Below are 26,083 nucleotides of genomic sequence, written 5' to 3'. Positions count from 1 at the left end.
GTTATTGGAGGTGATTGTGTACTATTACACCTTAGACTGGTTTTAGCTCCAGGTCTGACATTAATCCATGCCTCTTGCAAGACAAAATCTCAGCTGTTATACCCTCAAGAGGCAGAGCATTATCCTGCTCCTTCAATAGGGAGTCTCTGTTCTAACAATGACTCATTCCAAGGGAATCCCAAATGAACAATCATGTCAGTGCTTGAACTTGAAAGCAGGAGTGCTGCCTTTTCAGATTAACCCTCTGCTTCCTTGTCAGCTCCGTTATGACTGCAAGAAGCAATTTTGTGTTCCCATATGTTGTGTTCTTCATATATATGTGTATAGCACCAAAATATTAATAGTGGTTAAATGTATTCTGCATTTCCAACTTAAAGCCCCATGAAAAACACATTTGTATGTTGCTACATTGACAATTTATTACCTCTTTATTAATTTCCCAACATGCTGAAGTGGGTTTGAAATTGCAGATTCCTTTTTCATCAGTGTTGTAGAAAAGATGAATTTAAAAGGATTGTTCCTTTAAGACACCTTTTATCCATAAGCCCTATTAGAGTAGGTGTGGGATCCATGGACCTGGACACTCTTAAGAAGCCACACAATGCGGTGTTCTTGGTCAGCCAGCATTTTGAAAGCCAAAAGCTGTAGAACTTTAAAGGGGCTCTATCATCACATTTTAGTGTTCTGAGATAAAGATATGTCTGAATAGCTACTGCGCACGCTCCAGTGCCAGCTCGCAATGTTCTCTATAGGAAAATGGCGCTGGAGCATGCGCATGCCCAAAATTTCAATAGAAACTGCGGGAAGGACAATGCTGGAGGCGGTGAAGAAGAAGGAGCAGGAGGAGTTATGCAGCAAAAGCAAGATGACGCTGGGGGTGCACGAAGACAGTGATTTACATAACCATTTCAAAGGTAATTTAAAAAAATGGGGGTGGGGGTCTTTTTAAAAACGACTAACAACACCTGAATAGCCTTTTTAAAAGCTATACAGGCATATCTTTATCTCAAATCACTAAAATTTAATGATAGAGCGTCTTTAAGTGTAAAGAAATAATGGAAGATTATGTGTTTCTTCTGAGCTCTCTATTGGGCTGAGGCATCTTCATCTTTGTCCTTCTTTGCCCTTTTTTTTTTTTTGAATAGTAGCAAACAAGGCACAAAATGCGAAAAATTGCAATTTTTGTGCATAAAAATTTGAATTTTAGACAACACCAGTAAATGTGGGTCATTACGTGCAGAGTGAGATGACACGGCAAGGAAGCAAGTTTAGAACATAGTATAGTGGAGTAGAGACAACTGTGACTACATCAGGTTAGGTGGGAGTCATAGACTATGGTTATAGCAGATATACTATTATGTAACATAGACTACATTGAAGAAATAAGTTTTCAAGGCAAAAATATGCATTTGGAATTGTCTGGTGCAAGTCTAATAGTCCAGGGCAGAAAGCTTGACAGGATAGGTGCAGCATGAGAGAAGTCGTTCAGAAAGGTGTAAATGATGTAATAGTGGCACAGATATGCAGTTTCTTAGTATAGAAATAGAGCTATTAAGCATGCGTCTCATGTGAAAAATCTAAAAATATACACTAGATATGTTAGTTATGTTTTTACACAATTACAAAGTAATTTACATCATTTCTTAGAACTTTTGAGGTTATTTTGCACCACAAATGAAACAAATCTTAAAGTATGCAGTCTCTGAATAGGGAGCTTTATTAGTGTCCTGCTTAGCTGTTTTCCAGTGCCGGTAGAAGAACATACAGTAGACCCAGTAGCAGCCCAGTAAAATGTAAATGATCACATCTGTAGCTCTGAGTCTTCCCACTGCTCAAGGTACTTCCATCATTTTATTTTCCATGATCTACTTCCTTATGTAAAAATAAGTCTCCCTCATATGTACTTTCCGCTTCTCTGTTTAGTTTTCACAGTTTTTAACTGGTAAATACACAGTTCTTCTAGGACATATGTCTGCTATTCATATTGGACCAAATATTTATGACTAAAATCAAAGACATCTAATGTATTGCACATTTGCTCTCAAAGTGCAGTTGGAGTGGAGTATACAGTTGTGGTTCTATATTGGCATGATTGTTAAAAAGCAGCCCATTACTATGTACATAAAACTTCCTGTCCTCTCTAATGTATATGTCAATAAATCTGCCCACAGTTTTGTCAATGCAAAAAAAATATTAGTGCCAACATGAAAAAAACAAATTGAATCTAAACACAGTTTTTTAGGTCTCTGCCTATACCAACAGAAAGTTTTAGAAGGGGGAAGTGAAAAGATCTATAACATAAAATGTAAAGAGTATTATCACAAAGTAGGGGTATATTTGGAGGGGGCTACCTGGACATGTGCAGCAAGTGTTGGGGGGAGGGGGTAGCATCCGTAAGCCTACTTTGCCTTGGTTATGGTATTTAAATAAAGTTAATCCATATTGAACTTTTTCTGTGGGTCAAGAAACTCTAGCTAAATCTTTGTCATGAAGACTCAGCTGGAGACTCCAACAGTGTACAATTTCCAACTACTAAAATGACATTTACTAACCTGTCTCTGACTGGAGCACCAGAAATGGCAGCATTGAGAGACACTACTAATATTGGTCATTGGTTATGACATTAGATCATAATAAAGGATACTGTGCTCATGATCTATAGATCCCCTTATACAGGTAATAACAATAATTAAGATAAAATACAGAATTAATTCACTTTAGTATTGACCTCTGCACCATGGTATTGGTGAACCCGAGGCTGTTCTGTATAGAAAAAGACCTAACAACAGTGTGTAGTGTCTATATAGTAAATACATATTTTATTTCACATTAACAGTGAATAGATTTATCTACAAATACAAAACTAGGAAGAATAAAGCGTGTTAAATAGGGACCTAGGGAGTTTATGACCTTGAGATTTCAGTTTGCTGTGAGATACGCAGGTCCGTTTCTGTCTACTAATCATTAAACTAATAGTTGTTAAGTTCTATCGAGAAAAATCTGCAAAATCTGCAGAAAACAATAAGGGACAAGATAGGATCTATGTGGGTTCGAGAATAGAAATATGACAACAGTGCACGCAGCGTAATACACCTATTTATATATTTGTACTGTATGGTACTATTTATCATTACTATTTTTTAGTGAATGTATGTAGCAAATTTTGGTGCATTTTTGAGCCAAAGGCAGAATTTTTACGTTGAATTAACAAAGGCAGAAGGGAGAAGTGCAAATGGTTCTTTCATAATTCCCATTACTTATGAAATCACTCTTGGGTTTAGCTCTAAACATGCAGCAAAATTTGCAACAAAAAAAGTAGGTTTTCCGCAATGTGTGACCTCATCCTTAGGCTTAGGGATCCATTCACTAGCAGAAAAAGGAATCCATTGAAGTCAATGTGAGGCTTTTTTTAGCGATGAAATTCCACACCAAATTCCTCACCATTTTCCTCCGTGTGAATGGACCCTGAAGCCCCCACATTGTGGAAATGCAGGTTTTTTTTGTTGCAGATTGTGCTGAGTTTTTTCTTTTTTGAGCCAAAGCCAGGATTGAATTGAGCAGAAGAGAGAAGTATAAGAACTTCCTACATATTTACAATTCCTCTTGTAGCAATTCTGGGCTTTGGCTCAAAAACCGCAACAAAATCTGCCGCAAAAAAAGTAGCATTTTCCGCAACATGGGGCTCAGTCTTAGAGGATTGTGAAGAAGATTGAACTATAAGAGCTTCCTATATATTTCCCATTATGTTTGTAGCCATTCTTGGCTTTGGCTCAAAAACCTAAGGCCAAAGCCCCACGTAGCCAAAACCTTTTTTTTCCCGCAGCGCTTTTTCACAGAAAGTCCACAGTGTTTTCCACTGCTGACTTTTTGCCTCTATTATACCTATACAGAAAATGCCAGCGTTTCCATAGGTATAATTGACATGCTGTGATTTACAAAAACACAATGGTAGATGTCTTTTTCTTTTACTACCTTATTCGCATGAATGTCAAAAATGTTCACGTGACGTCCATTTGTAATGGCCATGACAATGCCTATTTTAGAATATGGCCTTTCATCCATTTGTAATAGCCGTGTTCTTCCATGGTTGTGTGAATATATCCTAAGGCATTGGCAACTATCGCAATTCCAGAATTAGTGAATTTGCCATAGGTATCATCAGTTTTGATCCTGTATATATACATATTTATAAGTTATTATATATATATATATATATATATATATATATATATATACTGTGTGTGTATATATATATAATAGTCAATTGCTATATCGATCTGGTACTACATTTTAAGATTGCAGTGTGGTGACTATGAAGTACAGTTTCTGTCCCCACAGCAGAACTATTTGTGTGTTATGTGTTGATCCCTTCTATCATGAGTTCCAAAAACATCAGGTTTATCCTTCACTGAAGAATTGTTTGCAGAATAAGACTGTACTGAGAAATGGAGAACATTTTGCTTCTTTTCATCTCACCTCACTGTAATCTTACCTATTATCAAGTGTACTTGCTCCATCAAGCTCATAGTTTCCATATTTTGATGGAGGATAACAAGCAAATTACAAGTCTATGATCTAAGGCTGGGGCCCCACATAGCATAAACGCTGGCGCTTTACAATACCTGCAAAGTGGATAGCATTCTGGCTATTCCCATCCACACATTGCAGAACAAGTCTGCAGCGTACATGCCTACAAAAGTTGGTTTTTTGGAAATCACAGCATCTCAATTATACCTATGGGAATGCTGGTGTTTTCTGTATAGGTGTAATTGAAGCAGAGGAAAACTCTGTAGACCTTCTGTAAAAAACACTGCAGGAAAAACTACAATGTATTTCTGCTTTGGTTTTCCCACAGCACTTTTTGGCTGCGGCTTTCTATGTTGGACCTTAATCTTAAAAGGGTTTTCAATTTCAACTCAAAAAAAGTCATTTTCTAAGTGATGCACCTTTCCAATTACCATAATTTCTGAATTCAGTGAAATTCAGTAAAAATGTTCATAGTTTATATACAACAACTAAAAATCTGTCCTCATAATGTATTACTGATTGTTGAAATGACTATAACTGCCTTTTTCACACTTCCATAGGTAATCTCATCACATTTGATACATCTCATGTACTTCCTGCTAATCCTCATAACAGCATAAACTGGTCTACAACCATTACATTGGACTGCATTTGAAAAAAGTCCTACATACTAAGGGTGACTATATATTAGATGTATGTAGGCTAAACCCAGTAGGACATATATTAGATATATGTAGGCTAGGTCGACCATCTAATGTGCATGGGGTCTCTCGAACGCTTCCCTAGACAGCTGATGTTGGTTAAAGATTGGGCAGTTGGATTTCAATTGCCTATTTATTTGTATGGTAGACGAGCTGCCATTAGAGTACAAATGCATACCTGACTGAACTAAGCGTGAGTGCATATAGGGGTGTCAGAGGAGACAGTTGTATACTGAGCAAGTATTCTGCTGATTGCATTCTGATGTGTATGGCCATGCTTAGGTTTATAATTTGCTGTTCGGGAGATATGTGGTGTTGATTATTATTATTACATATAATTAGAATATATATTATAATGTTATAATAATATATGTATATTATAATAATAATAATATAAAATGATATATAGATTATCATAATTATTGTACAGTGCATATTAGCCCATCTAACATAAAACTATTACATGCACCATAGTAGTAGTATCACCATTCGTGCCTTTTGTTTATCTGTCTCATTGTGGTCTCTTGACTATTTGCCCATAGCATCCCTCTATGTTTGTTAGACTAGTTTCATCTGCTTGACAGCATCCATTATTTAACAAATCTGGATGCAGATGCAATTGGAGGCTTAGGATTTCAAGTGCTGTTTTGACGAAGTGTGACGCTCGCTGAATTCTGGCCAAGCTCCATTTGGTAAGAGATATTGCATTCTTAGAGGTCTTTCCACACTCTTCCCTTTGCCAGTAGCAGTCACAGTGAAGAGGCCACTGGCCAGGAGCGTGTCATATTACCACTTGTAATCAAAATGTAATTCATGTAAGAAAATATACACAAACACTACCATTAATTCATTGAAGCTGTGCTGTGTCAGTCTCCATATCATATATTGCAAGCTTTCCCTTCATTCCAAAGTAAATATACCAATTTATATAACACCAGTTTGTTAAGCCCAGCATGAAAGGTCATGGATTTAGCCAAAAATGAATCAAATATACATCTGAAAACATTGTAGTTTGGATTGGACATCCTTTCAAATGTTGCTTTATGGATAAAAATATTTTTAATGAATGTTTATATGTTCTCGCTGCCAACACTGACTATTTGTTTTAGGCAGAATCGTATACTTATATATTTTTTTTCTTAAGTTTTATAGCATATTTAATTTCAGAATCTTATGGTGGTGCTTGGCATACATATAACATGGCTGTCCCACTAGAAGCTGTTACTAGAAAAGTCTTCAAGTGATATTATTAGTGCTCTTATTCACCAATGCCATAGCTGTGATATTTTGGCCTGGATTTTGCCTTTAACGGGGCTCTATCAGCAAAATTATGCTGATAGAGCCCCACATATGCGTGAATGGCCTTTAAAAAGGCTATTCAGGCACTGCTAAAGTTATATTAAACTACCCCTCCTTTTAAAATAAAACCCTAAAACAGAATATGTTCAACTTACCGAACATGCACAGGGTGCGGCATTCAGGGTCCGACGTCATCTTCAGCCACGCCTCCTCTTCCAGCGATGTCCTCAGGTCCCGTCTAACTAGTGACTGACATTGATAAAAAATGGCGCGGGTGCATGCGCAGTAGCATGCTGCTTCTACTACTGCGCATTTTAAAAGGGGGGGGTAGTTTAATATAACTTTAGCGGTGCCTGAATAGCCTTTTTAAAGGCTATTCACGCATTTGTGGGGCTCTATCAGCATGATTTTGCTGATAGAGCCCCTGTAAACATTTTATCCAAGACTGCAAAGTCTTATATAAATGGATCAATACTATGTATGGGAAGCAGGTGATACAAAGTTCAGTGCAGAATGTATCTCTATTAACCCTTCCCACTGTTACAGTATGCCTATGGAATTAGGAAGTACTGAGCTCAGAAACTGGGCCTGCAATCTCCGCAACAGAATTCCTGCTGTAATATACAGTCAGGTTCACAATGCAATGGACATAACTGGTGATATCTCCAATCCTGATCATTTACCAATAATAGTGCAGAGTAAGGGCAGAACTATAATTCTGTGGCCACAAACCAATAAAGCTATTCAGAGCTTTCTATATATATGTAAATAAGCCTGCCCAATAATACAGTTTATTATATGTACATTGTACATACACTATCTTGGCTAAATTATATCTTGCCCTGCAAAAATAAAGCCCTTACACAAATCTGTCAATGTTTTCATGGCTTTAGAAAACTGGGATACAGAAAAAACTGATTTGATCATATTCTTTTAGACAAAAGTTTTTTGTCACGATATACTCCATTGCTATCAGAAAAATAATAAAATATATATCTCACACTAGCATGTGACTTTCCCTCATGTCAGTTCTAAGGTGAAGGCTTGACCTCATCTGTTTTCGGCCATGTCCTGGATGCCACATCTGGTAAAATACATTACATTATGAGCAGGCACTCCTGAGGTTCACCATGTTCACACGCCGATTACATTATTTCATCCATTAACAAGTTCTCACATAGTGCTGCCCCTTATGGAATAGTAATGTGATGTTGTTTCAGGTAATTGGACTTGTGTACATGTAGATGAGCTAAAAATCTTTTTAGCCTAAACATTTAGAGCTTTTGCTCAATTTTTAGTGACCCATGACAAAGGGATCATCAGAACAAAGATTCGGGTGCACAGTCTTTGTGTTACACATGTTGTTTGCATAACTCATAACACATAGATCATTTTTAGTAAATAACACATTTTGACCTTAGCTTTTTTTTCAAAGCACAAAACTGAAATTCACCCACCACCGAAGTTACATCTACTGGGATCTTGTTGTTTTTCTCTTACAGCACTGACTGCAATCTGAGCTGAGTGGTGACAAGAACTTCCGATGGACCTTGTAGATGTTGTCATTCTTTCCAAAAGGAATGACAAGGGACAGGGTACAGTGTAACACCCTTGTACCCTTTCACCCTTCAGCTGAAAGTGCAGTTGGATTGAAGCAATGCTTGATGGAAAATGCTGTGTATGCCTCTTTTGATATATATATATTTTTTTATATAATGTAGATTGTGAGCCCCCCATATAGGGATCACAATGTACATTTTTTTTTCATTTAAGTATGTCTTTGTAGAATGGGAGGAAATCCCCGCAAACACTGGGAGAACATACAAACTCCTTGCAGATGCCTCTTCTGATTTGTCACAGTTTATAGCTTTGGAATAACTTTTAGAAGAAATATTAGGGATAATATTTCCTTATGTACAAATTATTTTATTAATAAAAGTTCCAGGCTTGACAGTCTTGACAGTAACCATATGATGAGCACCTTGAAGACAAGCATTTTTGCTTAGATTCGGCAGGAATCCTGATGGCTAACTAATGTCCCATCATGGTACAATCTCAAGTGACATTGACTATACAATAAAGTCATTTTATTAGTCTTGCAATTAAGCAGGCTTCTTCAGCATATTATGTAATTGCAGATATTGTACCATACATGGAAATACATTGGATTAGGCAAAATTCTTATTTCATTTCACATTATTTAAACTGCGTAAACAGCAAAACATTCGACTGCTGCCAAGCACTTGAAGTGAAATGCTGTGTGATCGAAGCCATTAAGAGACAGAACAAGTCACGATCCTCAATCCAGCTTTAGAGGGTACTGATACTGTGTGTGTCCTTGTTCTGCATTGATTGTTTTCTTTTCTCAAGCACACTCAGAGTTGAATTCCCTTTTGCTGATGTTGAGTGGCTTGACCCTAACTAAACATTAGGCTTATCTTGCTCACAAAGCCATTGCTTTGTGAAGCACAAGAGACTTGTTTCGTCTCTTTGGACACAGTTGTTCTAACAGCTTGAATCAGCTTCACAGAAAATTAGATGAGAATGATCAGGATAAGACTAGCCAGACTTCTGAACAACCCTGGAATGCGATTTAGCTTTTTTACTTAGACAAATGAAACCTAACACAATGAAGGTAAATGAATATTTTTAGGTATTTTGATATTACAGGGCTCTTTGATACTGCACCTCAGTATATGAGGCCACATTGATCAGGTATACAGTGTACAGTACAGTATTCTTGAAGCAAATGACGCTGAAAATAAGGCTCTGAAATATGGAAATAAATGAAGTGTTTGCCATACTATAAGATGGCCATAGAAAGGGCACAATTTGTGATGTGTGGGAGTACAATAACATGAGATTACATAAAGCAATCCATATAATAGTGTAAGAATAAAATAACAAAGCAGAAAAAACTAATCAAAAGTAAAGTACCATATACTTTATTACCCTATACTCTACTAGCTATATGGTTTTGCATAATATGAGGTAACGTGTGTCTTTTTTGACATGTTACTATTTTTTAGAAGCTGTAAACCTTTATTGTCTGATACTTGATCTGAGAAATGCAAGAGTCAGAATGTGGAGTTTGCAGAATAGACAATTACCTTATAGAAGAACATTCAACTCCTCTGTATCTTATGTATTTGCTATTCTCTATGCATAATCTGCACCTGACAACCCTCACCAGTTATTGTCAAAGTCATCCGAGGCCATCTGCACAAATGTACGGATAAAGTATAAGCCTGGCAGATCTACTCTGGGATGAACATGTGATTATACATGTCTATATGTGGTGGACTAGATGAATCAATTTAGCTTGGTGTCTTTGCTCCACTACTTTTGTTTAACCTAAATGTCAACCCTAGATCCTCAGATCTCAGGTGCCACTTTATATTATGGACCCATAGACTTGTCATATAGAAAATCATGGTTGAGTGGATCATTGCATAAATATTCTACTTTGAGCTTGTTAGTAACTACTAAACTCCTTTCCCATTATCTGTATTATTGTAATCATTGTTACCATTATGCTGTAGCACATACAGGATATATCAATGTGTGATAGTTGGGAGGGTCTGACCACTGGGACCCCACCATTTATGAGAATAGGGTTTCCAGTGTCCACTAGTGTAAATAACTATAAAGGATTCTTGTGAAAATATAAGGGCAGTATATTGTTTTCAAATGTGTTTATAGGATGCTAGTATTTCTTCTAAATTCCCATTACTTCCTATCCATTTCATTGCAGTGACTCCGACTTGTTGATATAATCATGGAAGATAATATCTATGAATATCTATAAATGTTGATGGTCCTGGTTGTTGTGTGTGACAAGACTTTAACATCTTATTTGTTATTTTAGCTTACTTATAAATAGTTTCTTCTCAAACTACATTTAGAAACTGCAATAGGAAATACGTTTTAAGTTGTTCTAAACTCTAATTTCCCTTGTCTATGATTCTAATTCACTAATTGTAGATTCATGATACTGAATGTTATGATTTAGATATTATGTAATTAAAATTGGGCTACAAGTTAGCTAAATGTTCAGCAAAGACAGGCAGACTACACTTATGACTTCTACATTGATGTTGATCCAACTGCAGAAGGCGTGGTTGTTGAAATTAAAAAGATCACTGCTTAAGTGACCATGTAGCTGTCTATTACTGATCATATAGTACCATAGGACTAAATTAGTTTTACCTCGTTTCAATATCAAATGGCTTTCTAAGAAAGTCATCAAATCAGTGACTGAGGCTATTACGGTATATTAGTGGTCATCATCTACCTAAATAGTTCTAATTTGGCCATAAAGACATATTAATAGGGCACGTTTATGTAGCCATTGGATGATAATAGATAAGAGTGTGACTGTTGGGGGTCCCCCAATTATGAGAACAGGGGTACTGAGCCACCTGTGTGAAGGACCTGTAGTGCTGCTCTATTCAGTTTGGAAATAACCAAGTGCTGTACTCAGCTGTTCTATAAAGCTGGATAGAACTGCAGTACATATGTATGAATGCCACTCCATTCAAGTGGGGGTAACACTGGACCATTTTTGTAATGAATGAGTGTCCAACTACCACAGACAGGAGATAGGAAATTTGTTTCATTTGTGTTACAACCTCTTTAAAGTTCATTGACACAATATTAGACATCTGAACAAAAAAGGGCTTCAGCTGTGAGTAAGAGGAACTTCAACTGTAATAAATGACATGAAATCCAGATAAGACATGACACCATCATGACTTCCTTACGCCTTTCAGTTTTATAAGAAGCTCTTAGTCCTAGCACTGTATTAAGAACCATACTTCTGTAAGACGATCTGTCATTATTAAATGTGTAAAATGCCACTAAAGGGGCTTTAGATGTCACAGTGTTCTGCTGTCATTCATTCTGCTTACTTCCACTGAATAAAAATCAGTCCATGGCCATGTTATGTACAGTCCATGGTCATGTGATGAATATACAGGTACACAGCTTGTTATAGTCACAACACCGTAATAAGATATCTGTGCACCTGTTTGTTCATCACATGATCATGGATTGTATATCACATGGCCATGAACTGATTTTTACCCACTGGAAGTATACAATGAATGACAGCAAGCAGAGATGTAGAAAACTATGAGGCAATAAAACAGAAGGTATATTGGAAAACTGCATAACTTTTTATTAGACGAAAAATAACAAATGTCTCTCAATATTTGTCTGAAACTGGACAACTCCTTTAAAGCTAAGGTCCCATGTAGTCGTCCGCAGCAAAAAAGCGCTGTGGTAGAAACCGCAGCGGCAATGCACTGCATTTTTTTTTCACCAGTGGATGGATGGGATTAGTCCACTATGTAGGGACTGTAAAATAGGGGGCCCTGGCCTAAAAGCTAGAATCTAGAATTGCTTAATGCAGGCAATAGACTAAATTAGTGTTAGGCTAAAAGTAGCAGGCATTTGTTTTTACATTTATGTATGTGTGCTATATTTGGATCAGCATTTATTGTTCCTGGAGCAAAAACAAAATAAACTGTGTAGCCGAAGAAGAGAAGGCGATAACGTAAGCGACTATTAATGCTCCTCCCTCACAGCTTTCCTAGCCTGTGGCTGTATGGTTTGTAGCTGGCTAGCTGACAGTGTCATAAATAAAATATGGAGCCTTTACTTCATGGAATTGCTAAAAATAATTTTATTGGATAAAGTAGATTTATATACACAAAAAAGTATCATTTTGTTATTTCGTAGCCTACAATATTTTGGGTTTAAATCTTAATATTTTGAATTATCATGCTTATATTTACAATGTAACAAAAGTTAAAAGTATGGTGACACTTGTTATGTGTTATAATGGACTATTATTGGAACTTGTGGCTACATGCATAGTAACACTGTAAATCTAATAGACAAAAGCCTTTTTTCTGATATCTACATAATTCTCATATTCCTTTTCCTTTGTTTCTGTCACATTGTATATTGTTCATTGGCTATTCACTCTTAAGGCACAGTCATTAAAGGCTTTGCAGTTGGCCACACATAAGTATTCAAGTGTTATACATTATTAATAGTCAAAGCTGACACCTTTCATTTCACTATGCAACGTAGTAGGAGCCAGAGTTATACTACTCAAACACATGCAACCATATACCCTCACATTTGGTCTACTACTGACATCTATTATAAATAAAATATATAGATATACTTTAACACTTGTTTTGTTATGCAGTCAAAAACTAAGTGCAGATGTAGCCAGCCAGATTAGTACTGAAAAGGACACTATGGTATAGCGGGGAGGCATATAAGGAGACAGAGAAAATAAGGTCCTTGGACAGTATGTATAGTCCGAGAAATATAAGGGGGCTCACCTTGAAGGGTTGTGCAACAATGGCTTATGGGTTACTTCCTTGTCTCAAGAGTAATGGACCAAACCAGACTTGAGATAGTATAGGTCAGGATGAGTGATATGTTTATAAGCCACATAGGGACAAGTACATGCTCTTAGCCCAGAAGAAATCCAATTTGAGCGGGTTAAATGAGCTCCTTTTATTTGGCTAGCTCTTAAAAAGGCAACTTTAGCATGCATTTAACTTCTTGAAGTTTATGGATATTTTACAGTATACTACTATATACCTTTGTTGTAGTCTTCTGAAACATGCTGTCCACTGTATGGAAAGGTGTGGTGCTAAATTAACCTAACTACTCATAATATTCAGTAAATGTTAGTTCTACTCTCTGCAGAGAACCTTTCACTATACAACTATTGCATGCTATAATACGTGCAGCTCTGCTGATTTGTACGCGTTTTTTCTCTTGCCCCCACCAATCCTGAGCAATGAGTACAGTTAGTATTGGTGTCTGATATGCTAAATATACTGTCGGGTGGGTGAAGTTGGTGAAAGTAGTGATAGAACTGGAGTTGTTAGAGGTGTGAAAAGGACTTCTTTAAACAACAGATTACACTATATAGATATAAACTGTGAATCCTCTATTTTTATAGTCATTTTCCCCCAAAGATTTTCCAGCAAAAATCTAGATAATAAGAGGGTATAATATTTCACTTAGGACTAAATTACCATTGGAGAAAAGGCTCTTGTGTACTTTCAGTGGGACAGAGGCAGACAGTGATTTACTATTTAGGTGCAGAATAATTATGAGCATCGCTGGAAATGATGGCAGTGAAGTCAGCTGAAACATAAGGTACATGCAGTCTAAACAGTCTTCATTGAAATTATCCCTTAGAATCACATGATGCAGATCCGTACTGTCATAAGCAAGCGAGTAGGATTAGAACTACTTATATTCTGTAGAAAGGTCTGACTTGGTTAACGCTTGACATATGACCATTCCAGCTGTGTTATGTCTGCAACTTAATTATTTGCATTTGGAAAAAAATGTATACACTTTTCATACTTGGATTTTTGCCAGTCACTGATTTATTTTGGATTGAAGGGGTAGGGTAGGGTAACATTAATTTTTTTTGGACCTTGGAACAAATTTAATAATCTTTAGGATCTTATAGAAAATAGAAGATGTATTTTGGTTTATGGACATGGTTTTAAATGTATAAAAGCTTCAAAGCAGGATGGCTATGAAAGAGGCTTCAAACTTTATAAACACCTTTATATCACCTGGAAATACATAAAATTCTGTTATTTCAAACAATACACTTTTATAATTTTAATCATGGCCAAGAGATTACTAAAGTGTTTCTCCTGCTTTATTAATAAAAAAAACAGTAGCCAGGTTGTACTTACAGTAGCCGGTGTGCCATATACTATTTTGGTGCCTGTATTGTTTAGTTAGAAATATTCATGGCTGCTGCTGTCCCTGGTGAAGTCCTCAAGGTCTTAACAGAGTATACTCCTTTTGTTTCCTTCTACAAGCAGTATATAGGCCTCTAACTATGCTAGTAAAGTATTTTACTCTGTAACTGAATTATTTTCACCAGTAACTTAACCTAGTATTCAATGGGCCCCATAACAGAATGATAACATCCACCTTACTGACAGCCTGACAGCTAATGCTAATAGCTGCATGACTTTAGTAAAGAAACTATTAAAGAGTTGATAGAAGTGTCATATAGCAGATCTTCTGAATAACGGAGAATGCACACAGTGTAGCTACAGTAGACAGCTATCAACTTAACTTAAAGGGAGTCTGAAGTGCAGTACTGAGCAGTATAGATGTAAGTAAAGATATGGTGAGATAGAGAAGATGGCCATAAGATTTCTGGGATATCTATGTCCCTGCTTCTCACTCGCTCCTCTTCCTCCTCCACTTTCCCTCTCCATAGACTTCTGTGAACTGTGGCCTGTCTTCAATGAAGACAGACCTGCCAATACATTGAGCAGTTTAGCAGGCAGGTGCAGGTCCTCTGATAAGAAATATTACAAAATGTCTTAAATGTATCTGGAATATTCTTTTTTTTTTTTTTTTTTTTTATTTAATGAACTGACAGTTACCCTATATGCTTTATTATGTACAAATATATAATGGGCTGCTTTAACTTAAAGAGATTCTGTCAGCACAAAATTGAGATAGAAACTATTCACAGTTCCTTGTAGGGCTGTCAGCACAGTTTACACTGCTGCATTTCTTATTCAGGACAACTGCTTCGTTCTTGTAAAAATCATACTTTTATTTCTATGCAAATGAGCAGAAAAAGGCTTTAAGGGCATTGCTTTCTGTCAATGGGCTTCACTATCTGCTGCTGCTAACTTCTGCTCAGCTCCACCCACTAACTATACTGTGCATGTCTGATGATAACATACTGCACCCCCATCTGCAGCCATCTTCCTTCACTTCCAGATACAGCGTGTCATCATCAGGCATGCACAATACAGAGAGTGGACAGAACCCAAAAAGAATTCCATTGTAAAACATATCTGCAGATAACAACCTTATATCACTACATTGCCACAGAAAAAGAAAGCATTTTGGTTCTTAGTTTGCAATAATAAAAAAAAAATACTTGGTGTTTAAGGCACAAAATCGTCTGGTTCTTATAAGGGTTAAATCTTTAATTATAGTGCGTCACAAATACAGTAAAGATTCTCTTTACACTGTACATAATCAGAATATTGCCTCGAGAGATTTCTTGAATCAGTCTTAGAGCCTGAAATATTTAGGGCAGGCATTACAGAGATAGGATTCTGCCAGGCCAGTAGTGACTACAATGCCGTGTGATTCTCTGACAGAACAAATGTACAATCAGATATTTCTCTGCCAACCAACTTGAACAAGATAAACTAAGCAACTGAAAAATAAGTAACTGTTTCATAATAGTGAATAAAATGAGATTTTCTGAATGGCTCTAATAAATTTAGCTAAGTTTCATTAAATGTTCGAATGTTATTTTTCCCCGCACAGTTAATGCAGTTACTAGCTTATGAGCCGAGTCCAAATGTCTGAGCGTAGCTCTAGCAATGCTCCTCCCCATTAGAGCAGATGTGGCAGGCATACAATGGAAACTTCTGTGGCTTATGTGTCCTCAGGCATATCCTAGTGAAAGAGGTTATCCCACTGAGATTGTGGGCTGCAAAATATACATGGGCAACGAAACTAAATGCTTTTACTGTTCAGCAAGGTCATTTTCATAATCGGGCCCCCGCAAATTGCTCTAGTACCCTTTTTCAGCATTTGTGTGCGATTCTGCAAAACATGTTTACAGTAAGGGGCTGACGTAGTGGTCTAAGGTTTCCCTCCTGGACTTGCTCCCAGTTCATAGGCGTTGAGATTTCCCTGTTGGTTTTCTAGACGTAATATGAGGAATTGTCTACGTTTTTTTTTTCTTCATCTACGTCTGTATCTTAGCAGTTCCTGCTCCTTATGTTTTTCTTAAATAAAATGTCACTACTTCTTAATGAGTAGACTACTCTTTTTATAACTGTAAGGGTCTGGATATTCTCAGAAGAATTCCTTGCAGAAATGAAAACTATTTCTTGTTGGCTTCCAGAATACTGACAAAAGACTAAACAGAGTTCAGGTTTTATTTTTGTATAACTGTGGATTATGAGATATAAATTCATTTTTTGTACCAAGTAGCCCATCTTAGAAGCACTAAAAAAATAGTGGCGCGTGTGAACTAAGCCAAGAAAAACGATTCGCACAAGATCCAAACATATTAAGAATAAGTTAGATGACTTGAAATCTGAACGCATTAAACAATGGTATTCTGAATTATTCCATTGTTGTAAATGATTTATTCTTTCTATATCATTGTTGGTATTATTTGAATGGGATGAAGCAGAACAATCTATTACCGGTATACCTTACGGTACGGTATACCAAGCACGGCCACCAGTATAAGAACCTTTGATTTGATATAATTTGATACCTTGAGTATTATTCATTATCTGTTTTTGTGACTATATATTGATACGAATTATATAAATAACAGAAATATTAATACAACATATTGTATTCTGAATTAAAATAATTCCATTTCGTATGTAGGGTAATTGTATCTAATCAAATAAATAAAACGCCCATCATACAAAGGAAAGGATGATAGGGTTAAATGAAAAGCTCAATTTGCATTGCACGGTCTGATCCTTAATGACCCTCAATATTTCAGTAGAGTTTATGAGCTAGTCTGTTATAAAAGGGGCAAACTCTGTTTAGATCTCATTTCAGTAGTAAGTCTTGTGGATCCTAGACAGAAGAAATAAAACCCATTTTGCCAATGCTTAGAAAAAAAAAACATCTGGTATATAAATTTGAGCAGTGATCCCCAGAAGCCCTTAAAGTTTTGTTCTGTTTAGTTCTGGCAGACCTAATATAAACTACTGCTAGGAAGATTTGGATACTGGCACCACATACACGTTTTTCCCCCAACCACTGCAAAATCTATTCAATTTTTTTAATAGCTTTGAGATTTAAGCAACGTAGGAGTGTAAAAAAAAGAGAAATGAAAAGTCCGCACTTCATCACAAGAAGGCAAGCCTCTTTAGGCTGAGAACTGCAAATCGATTTGCCTGAGAATGCAAACGACCCTGATGTTTCTAAGCTAACACAAATACCTGAGTCCTGTTTCAAACAGATTTCTTGCACAAAGAGACTTCTGTACACAAAATATGATTATTTCAGACATTTGTAATAAATCAGGTTGCTCTGTATTTGAAAAGTCTGTATGTATGGGGCGTGAGACTGGATGCAGAACAAAAAGGGCTTTCACTAAGAGCTCTCGAGATACACTTTTTTTTTTAAGCATGCAAAGGCTGTGCGGTCAAGTTCAAAATAACTAATATTTGCATTGCCTAGCCTGTATGCTGACATACATATTCAAAAGTAGTACTCTGACATTTGATCTCCAGTATGTCAAACTACTGTTGTAACAGGTATCATTCATGAGACAAGGATTGCAAAAATGGAATTAAGAAATATGAAAAAGTGTGATTTCATTTTTATGGTACCTTTTTAATTTTGACATGTGTGGGTAGTACTTTCAATGAGATAGTACCAGATACGTTGGCCTTGAATATATTGAACCTAAGAGGTAACTTGCGATTGGTGGTTGCCCCACCACTGGGACCTCCACCAATCTTAAGCACCAGTTTTCACTGTAGCGCCTGGTCACAAAGTGCGTGCCACTTCATTCATTTGAATAGGAACCGCTGCAGTTAGCCGAGTTCTTCATTTGGACAGTCCCAAGTCAAATGAATGGAGTGGTGCCCCAGTATGACCAGGTGCTCAGGTCAAAGATGGGGTGGAAAATGCCCCAGCTTTTGAGATTGGTAGAGGTCCTAGTGTTGGGATACCCACTGATCAGCAAGTTGCCCCCTATTCTTGATAGTGAGTAACTTGCTGTAAATGAAATACCCCTTTAACATTCAGTACTGCAGCTCATCTCCATTCTCATGATTAAGGCTTCACTGCAATATCGCATTTACAAGCTGTTTCTACAAATATAAAAAGCCCCTTTTTGTAATCCAGGATGAACCTGAGACCCCGTCAGATAAATTTTTAAGCTCTACCAGTATGAGGTGGAGGGATAGAAGCTGAGTTGAGGAATATATAGGGTACTGCTGCTTACCCTTGTCTGTGTACAATCACTGATAGAGAGAAAGCTGTCAATCAGTATGTGTGAGGACTCTCACTTTGTCTTCTAGGAGTCCTCTGCTTTATAGTCAGAAATACTTTTATAAATAAACCCATCAGTGGGCTCAACTTTTCTTCCTATATCACATTATTTTTTTATGTAGCACAGCATAAATCACCAGACAGGTTCCTTTAAGGTCAGTACCAGTCATTTTTTTGTCAGCAAGTACCTTCCTGGTTTTTTTTGGGGTACTTGTTGGGACTATACACTCTGTGGAGCTAAAAGCAAAATGTTCCATAAATTGTGCAATGACAGTTCTGAAGTACCACATTCTCAGCTCTCATTACATTACCAGAGGCTGCTTTTAACACTTGATCAGTGGAGGTGCCAGGTTTGCCTAAGGATAGGTTATCAATATCAAAAACCTACCCACACCTGTAAAACCCTTTTTAAAAAGAATATACCATTTCAGACAACTGCAAATGGAATTATTTTCCTAACAATCCAGCCACAAACAACTTTTATTAATGGCAGTTTTTTGATCTGTGGTACTAAAATGATCATTTCTAATAATAATTCTAATATGAGCACTTTACATTTTTCATTTCATGTAATTGTTATGTGTATTTGGGATCATTAATGATTTGTCTCTGTGAGACATACTAGGCATCAAGCTTCCTTAAAATAATTAGCTGTCAATGAGTTTGTATATTCAAGCTGTTATGCTGGCATTCCTTAACAAAGCATGTGAGCGGAACATTAAGGAACGCTTTTTCAGCTTTGGCTGTGATATTACGTATTTTGAATAATGGTCATTGAGGGAATTGAAATGCAAAATGTACTGTTATTTCTTTACAGGGGCTCTATCATTGGGAAAAGTCATTTTTAACTAAGCACATACTTGCATAGCCTTTAGAAAGGCTATTCCACACGTACCTTTTGTATGTAAATGGACTCAGTAGTTTTTGAATAAGTCCATTTTTACTCATATGCTAATTAGCCTTCTCTGTGCACCCAGAAGTGTCTGTGATCACTGTCTGCTATTCTCTATGTGTATGAGAGCAGGGAGACGAGTCATCAGCACAGCAGCCTCTCTGCTCTCATACACATAGGGAATGACAGAGAGGATACACACTGACACTACCGGGGTGCACGGAGAAGGCTAATTAGCATGTGAATAAAAATGGACTTATTCAAAAACTACTGAAGCGATTTACATACAAAAGGTATGTGTGGCATAGTCTTTCTAAAGGCTATACAAGTATGTGCCTAGCTAAAAATGTCCTTCCTCAATGATAGAGCCCCTTTAACTAATGGTCTGAAGGTGAACATAAGTATTCTCTGAATTATGTTAAATGGTTCCCACCTTACAAAAGTCACTACAACTCTCAGTCACATTGAGCTTGCATTATTCACAGGTTGCTTATTAGAAATCAGATAGTAAAAGATATACTCTTCTGCTGAAAGACTGGAATTGGAAGGCTAAAGAAGGAAATACATTCCATTCGAACCAGCAGTGTTTGATAATGGAAAAGATGACATAAAAGAGATCCCTTTTCTTTAAATGATTTCATACCTTAGTTTGTGCCAAAGGACATTTCCAAAAACCTGGAAAATAAGGTTCACCAAAACGGTATGCAGTGTGTTGACGTCTTCAACTTTGCAAACAAAAAAGTACAAAATTACAGCAGAATATTTTGGCAAATCTAAATTGGCTTTCATTTCTGACCTTTACACGGCCCTAGTTAGAGTGCTGTATGTGACAGTACACGAATGTTACTACATAGTATACAATTCAATTAGTCACGCTGGACCTATTGATGAAAATAGGTTTCATGTAAATAAAATTAACCCTTTAAAAACATATTTTGTTAAATACAACATTAAAGAAAATGTAAAATAAAAAATAGCAAGTTATCAGTAATACTAGACAAAATGTAAACACTTTGTACGTCGTGTGTCAGATGTAGTCTGCTAACAGTAACTGTCTTTTTTACTTTAGATGGCCATCATGTATGGGAAATGGAAGCCAAAACAGACAAGGAAATGTTCAAGCCTGTAAGTATAATTATTTTAAGACAATCATATATGGGCCTTTTTTACATCATTGTCAAGATCAGTTTGGAAGTTCATCTGAAAGTTATTTGTACACTTTAAACAAAAAGTGAGTTAAAGTATTTCCAGCTGTAATGGCAAAGAGAATGAGGACCCCCCTAAATGTACTTCTGGTGGTCTCATTTATTGCTTTACAATTTTTATGAGACTTAAACAATACTGTTAGGCTGGAATTACACGTGATGCAGTTGCACTGGGTTATGCTGGCAGCTAACCCACTGTGATACACAGTACCAGAGTATCAGCCATTTTTGTCTGACTTCCATTTTGGGACGGTACCTGCTGTGGTCCTACTATATGTAGCCAGAAGCTTAGGATGAATTCACATGCAGCAGGATATCTTTGGATATCAGGAAATCTTTGCTACTGTTGGAATCATGTGAATGGATCTTGCAGATATCCATGTACATGTTTCCGAACCGACCCTGTTCAGATAAGTGGAATTGAATGGGACTAAATCTTCAAAAAACATATCTGCCTGTGTGAATATACCCTTAGGCATCTTATTAAATCAATAGATGGAAATACATGCGATGAATTATTAAACATTAATGAACACACTTTACTTGATCATGCAGAACTCGCTGGTTGTGGAGATCCCATCATTTCGCAATCAAAGAATATCCAGCCCAGTTCAAGTCAATTTTTACGTTTGCAACGGAAAGAGGAAAAGAAGCCAGTACCAGCAATTCACCTATCTGCCAGCCAATGGTAACATAATGACTCATGAAAGTGTTTCTTATATATCTGAAGCTGGGTGCTTGCAATTTTGTTAAAGTAGAGAAATGTCTGTTGTAAAACTGTGTTTAAGAAAATCATGGCTCTGCATTTTCTTAACTACTCCTTGTGGATGAAGGAAAGTTGCAATCTTGCTAGAAAGAACTGCTTGTTTTGTTCTGGCTAATCTGAAAAGCATACTACCTGACCTTCCCATTTGCAGACATCCCATTTGGTGCCAAATACACACATACAGTGAAGGTAGCGAAACCTTTTACATGGTACAGTTCCGTAGGGCTCAGGTCTATTGGAGGGCGCAGTTCTGGGGACAATATTTATTTTGCGCGAGACTTATACATTGCTAATGCTTGTGAGCTCCATCAGACAATAGACTTTATTACTTTGGGACTTATTTAGAACAAGTAATCCCATGAAGGATTGCATTTTTTGTGCAACTGGGTGAGCTGGAAAGAAAAGGGTGGGAATAAGAATAAAGGTCTCACCCGCTGTTTTGGCAGTAGCCTATGCAAAATTAGAACAAAACAGCTGTTGCTGATCTGGGTGTGGCTGGGGAAGAAACAAAGACTCTTTTTTTGACAAACCTTTGCAGGGCAGAGGTCTAGCAATCTTCAGCTTGATATTTATTTTTACACGGAGTCTTTACTGGAACACGGATCTATACATGGATCTAAGCCATGCTACCTCATGCGTGTAGAGATTGGTGCATGGTCATTGGCACACTCTTTCCTTGTTGATTGAGGTAGTACAGTCTTGAACACATGAAAATCACTTTTATACACTTCTTTTTATAATATATTCATTTTTGTGTAACAATCACCCCATGTATTCTTTTTTTTTTAATTTGACAAAAAAACATTACGCTGTAAGATATTTTTTTGATTTATATGTGAAATAAATTTATTTTCTCTGTAAACAATCACAACGCATTGTTTGCCGCTCAAATTACTGCAAATAAGAGTTTTATTGTTGCATGTCATATATAAAGAAAATGCAATAGGGAGATATATCTGACCCCTACAAATAAGTTTCAGTCATTTAAGGGGTAACGTTGTAACCAAGAATTATTTAACATCTACAATGAGGTATTGCCATATATTGCCTGAACCAATATTTATGCTATATCATAAATATTGCTCTATTCCAGCAATTTACTGATAGTTAACTGTACATTCTGGGCATTTTAATGATTGTGCTGCTTAGTGTATATTGTATATTTACTATAAAAACGGAACCATATGATTTTTCCAGGATATTGTCCCTTCATCACAGTTCAGGCTACATGGTGACAGGTTGTAAAACAATATTTAAAACATAACTCTTAGTTTTGTGCATTGAATTATACTTTGTGAATGATGTTTGTACAATGGAGATCAAATTGTAAATTTCATTTGTTTTATTAAAATAAACAGGTTGATTTTATAAACAGTTGGCATTAAGTGGATTATGTACAGTAAAAAGTCTCAGGTATGCGCTGAGAAAGGAACTTTGAACAATGTGGTCTTTTTTATGTCTTCCGTGTAAGAATACTCCCTGGTGTATTCATCAGGATATATACAGCGGTATAGAGAAATGAGCAGGTGGCAGTGTGGGGGATAATTTTTCATGGTTTTCTGCAATATATTTGCAATCAACTTGTAATCTCATTAACTATCACAAACGTTACGCATGCAGCATATTACTGAATAATACTGTACTGTCAGGACTGTACAGCGGGTGGACCTTAAGTTGGTATTATCCATAACAACTTTTTATTGACTGTCTTATATCCTAGACAGCTCTAAAAGACTATGGGTTCTTTACACAGGCCAATGTGTGGGAATGGACATTTCTAGGAAAGTTCAGTACCCGCTCCTTGGTTGTATTTACATGCAAATTGTTCACCAGCCAGATACAGTTTGCATGTGTTGGCAGCACATGCCCTTCTGACAAAAGACTGTCTTTAATGCTGCCTATAAAATGCAATCACCCTATAAACAAGCATTTGCTCTTTTGTTGGGTGATTATTGCCACCATGACATGGCATGGGTCAATAACTGTTCCCATGGTAGTTCCTGACAATTAGTTGGTGTAAAAAGGCCTCAGCATATGAATATATGAATTTGTAATGTGTATGTGGCTTTATTGGTGTTTAAACTTCTATAGCACCGCTGTGGGTAGCAATGTACTAAGCTACTGAGTGGTCTAGTCGCTCTTTTCATAACAGTTTGTGTTTCCGTACCTCTACTTACTTTCATATTCCACCTATATACAGGCTAAATCCTGTGCCTCTTTGCTGTACACATTTTCTCAAGCTTATGTGTCCTTTACTTGTCTTTGTGGTTCATATTTTTTTGGGATTCACAATGTTCTTCAGAAGATTACGAATTTTTAATTTCTATAGGGTAAGGGTTATAAATTTGACAAGCTTAAATCATGAAAGCCTGACAAAGGCAAACATTAAGTTACAGTAGAAGTATAAATAATCTAACTATAAAATAACAGATATGTAACATTTGAGAAAGGTGGGGCACATTTAACATTGAACCATTTGAACAAAGGCAATAACTCTAAAAAAGGTAATGTCTTAAAGTAATAGATATGTACTGTAGACTGTGCATATATGAGTCAACAAAAAAAATTGACATAGAAAAAAGGGACGAAGCAGGATTTGTAAATTCATAGAGGGAAGCCTTTATTTCCAGAGATTCTTTGACTTTGGGTCATAGCTCAGTAAGAGAACAGTGCACATAATGAATAAGGTGGTGTATAGACGTACTCTCTTAAACCTGCCAGATCTAAACTTTGTTAGCTGTCTGTTATTACTTAGGCTAGGAGGTAGTGAACTCACAATTGCCCAGTTTTTCTCAACTGATACTGACATTTGTTCAGATTACTTTGTAGTTCTCATTGACCATAGTCCATGAAAGGTTATTCTTCCTGACTAGATTTAAATGAGTACTGTTGTATCTGTAATCAAGAAAAAGAAAATGAACGGCACCTCTTAAATTCTGGACAGGCTTCTTCTTAAACCGGTGAAACAACCAGCGACGGATATATGTCAGGCAAACATGTAGCTCCTTTTAATCAAGGTGGTGCTCACTGCATGAAAAAACATAAAGTCCACAAAAATAGAGAAAAAAAGATCAGGGCACTCACCCAAGCAGACATGTATAAAACCAAAACTCCTTTATTGAAAATCTTCTAAAAGATCGGTACAGCGGGGAGAGGATGGTAACGTTTACAACAGCGACCATCGTTTCATGCTAACCGCATTTCATCAGGCTTGTCCTGGGTGAGTGCCCTGATCTTTTTTTTCTCTATTTTTGTGGACTGTTGTATCTGTGGTCATATGAAAGTAGAAGTCTATGGAGAGGAGAGAGAAGAAAGAGCAGAGTGAGGGAGAGAGAGTAGGAAATATGGCCTTTAGATGCTGCTGGAGCTGAATAGAAATGTTTTAGCACAACCAAAGTACTTTATTCATATTAGTGCAGGCCTATACTTCTATATATGCCTTGCATATCCTTGAGAATATTTCTGAGTGAGAGAGAGACAGAGAAGTTCAACTACCAGTTCACATAGATGAATGAGATGTAGGAAACTGCTAAATAATGCACAATGTAAGTCATATAATGGCCAGAAATGCTGTTACTACTGATGTATAAACACATAGCAGCTCACCCTGAAAAGTTACTTGAAATGACGAGTAGCCTGTCACTGGGAAACTCAGGTTAACATTATTCTGAGCATCATTATAATTCATACACCATCGCACCACTGACTTGAAAAAAGCTAAAAAAAATATGCAAATTAGGCCTAAGTGCAATGGGGCCAGAGTCTCGAGTTTTCAATCCTGAATACAGCGCCCATGGCAGCTCTGACACCCCCATTGCACTTGAGCATTATTTGCATATTTATAAAACAGATTTTTCAAGAAAATAGTGCATCTATTGAAGTAAAAGTATGATGGTGCTCAACACAATGTCCCTACAGTCCCTACAGTGCTGGTTGTTTTCCAGTTTCCTTAAAACAAAGTATATATAGATACATCTCTCACTCTTCATTTTAATGAATTTGACCATAGATAAGTCAACCAATTGGCCAGTATTTTTACAAAAATATACAACCATGTACTAAGACGCTCTATTAGAATATTAGCTTCATATCAAATCATTCTTTCCATAATTTTGCTTTTTTTCTGTATGTCTAAACGGTGTTATCAGTGAGGAACTTGCTGTAAAGTTTACCCCACTGCAAAGGTCTTAAACGTTTATTTCTCATGTTTCTTTTTGAATGCAGATAGATATTGTATATATTAAGAAGTCTACATGTGTCCCATCTCCATATGACTGTTCTCATCCCAGATGAACCTTATATCCTGGCTAGAATTTAATGCTTAGGCGGACAGATGTGAGTTTACAGATGTTAACTAGACTTCTGTGTCTCACACACAATGCCTTGTCAGAGTGAGGCCATGAGGACATCCTGTAACATAAGGAAACGTGCAGGACATGTGAACTGTGTCTTCCCTGAATCTCCCTATGTACAGTTTACAGTTCCAGTCTCCATCTGTTATTACATCACTATTACCAACAGATAACATAGAAGGTGATCACATCACATTTCTCTTAGTCTTCTACAGATTCATTTCTAACCATAGTTAAACTACCATATTGATGTTTATTCTTGCCCA

General features: G+C 36.7%; 1 protein-coding gene across 7 annotated transcripts in view; it reads left to right on the top strand.

Moving 5' to 3' along the window:
• The window catches only part of NFATC1 (nuclear factor of activated T cells 1), a 156,029-nt gene that overhangs the window by 58,070 nt on the left and 71,876 nt on the right, over positions 1–26,083 (top strand). For all 7 annotated transcript variants that reach the window (XM_075270920.1, XM_075270919.1, XM_075270914.1 and 4 more), the window contains exons 7-8: positions 20,564–20,619; positions 21,255–21,387. In XM_075270920.1, the coding sequence (XP_075127021.1) occupies positions 20,564–20,619; positions 21,255–21,387 (189 nt within the window). The remainder of the gene's footprint in view (positions 1–20,563; positions 20,620–21,254; positions 21,388–26,083) is intronic.

Source organism: Leptodactylus fuscus, chromosome 4 (genome assembly GCF_031893055.1).
Source record: "Leptodactylus fuscus isolate aLepFus1 chromosome 4, aLepFus1.hap2, whole genome shotgun sequence".
In the NCBI taxonomy this organism is placed as follows: domain Eukaryota; kingdom Metazoa; phylum Chordata; class Amphibia; order Anura; family Leptodactylidae; genus Leptodactylus; species Leptodactylus fuscus.
This window is presented reverse-complemented; position numbering and strand designations above follow the sequence as displayed.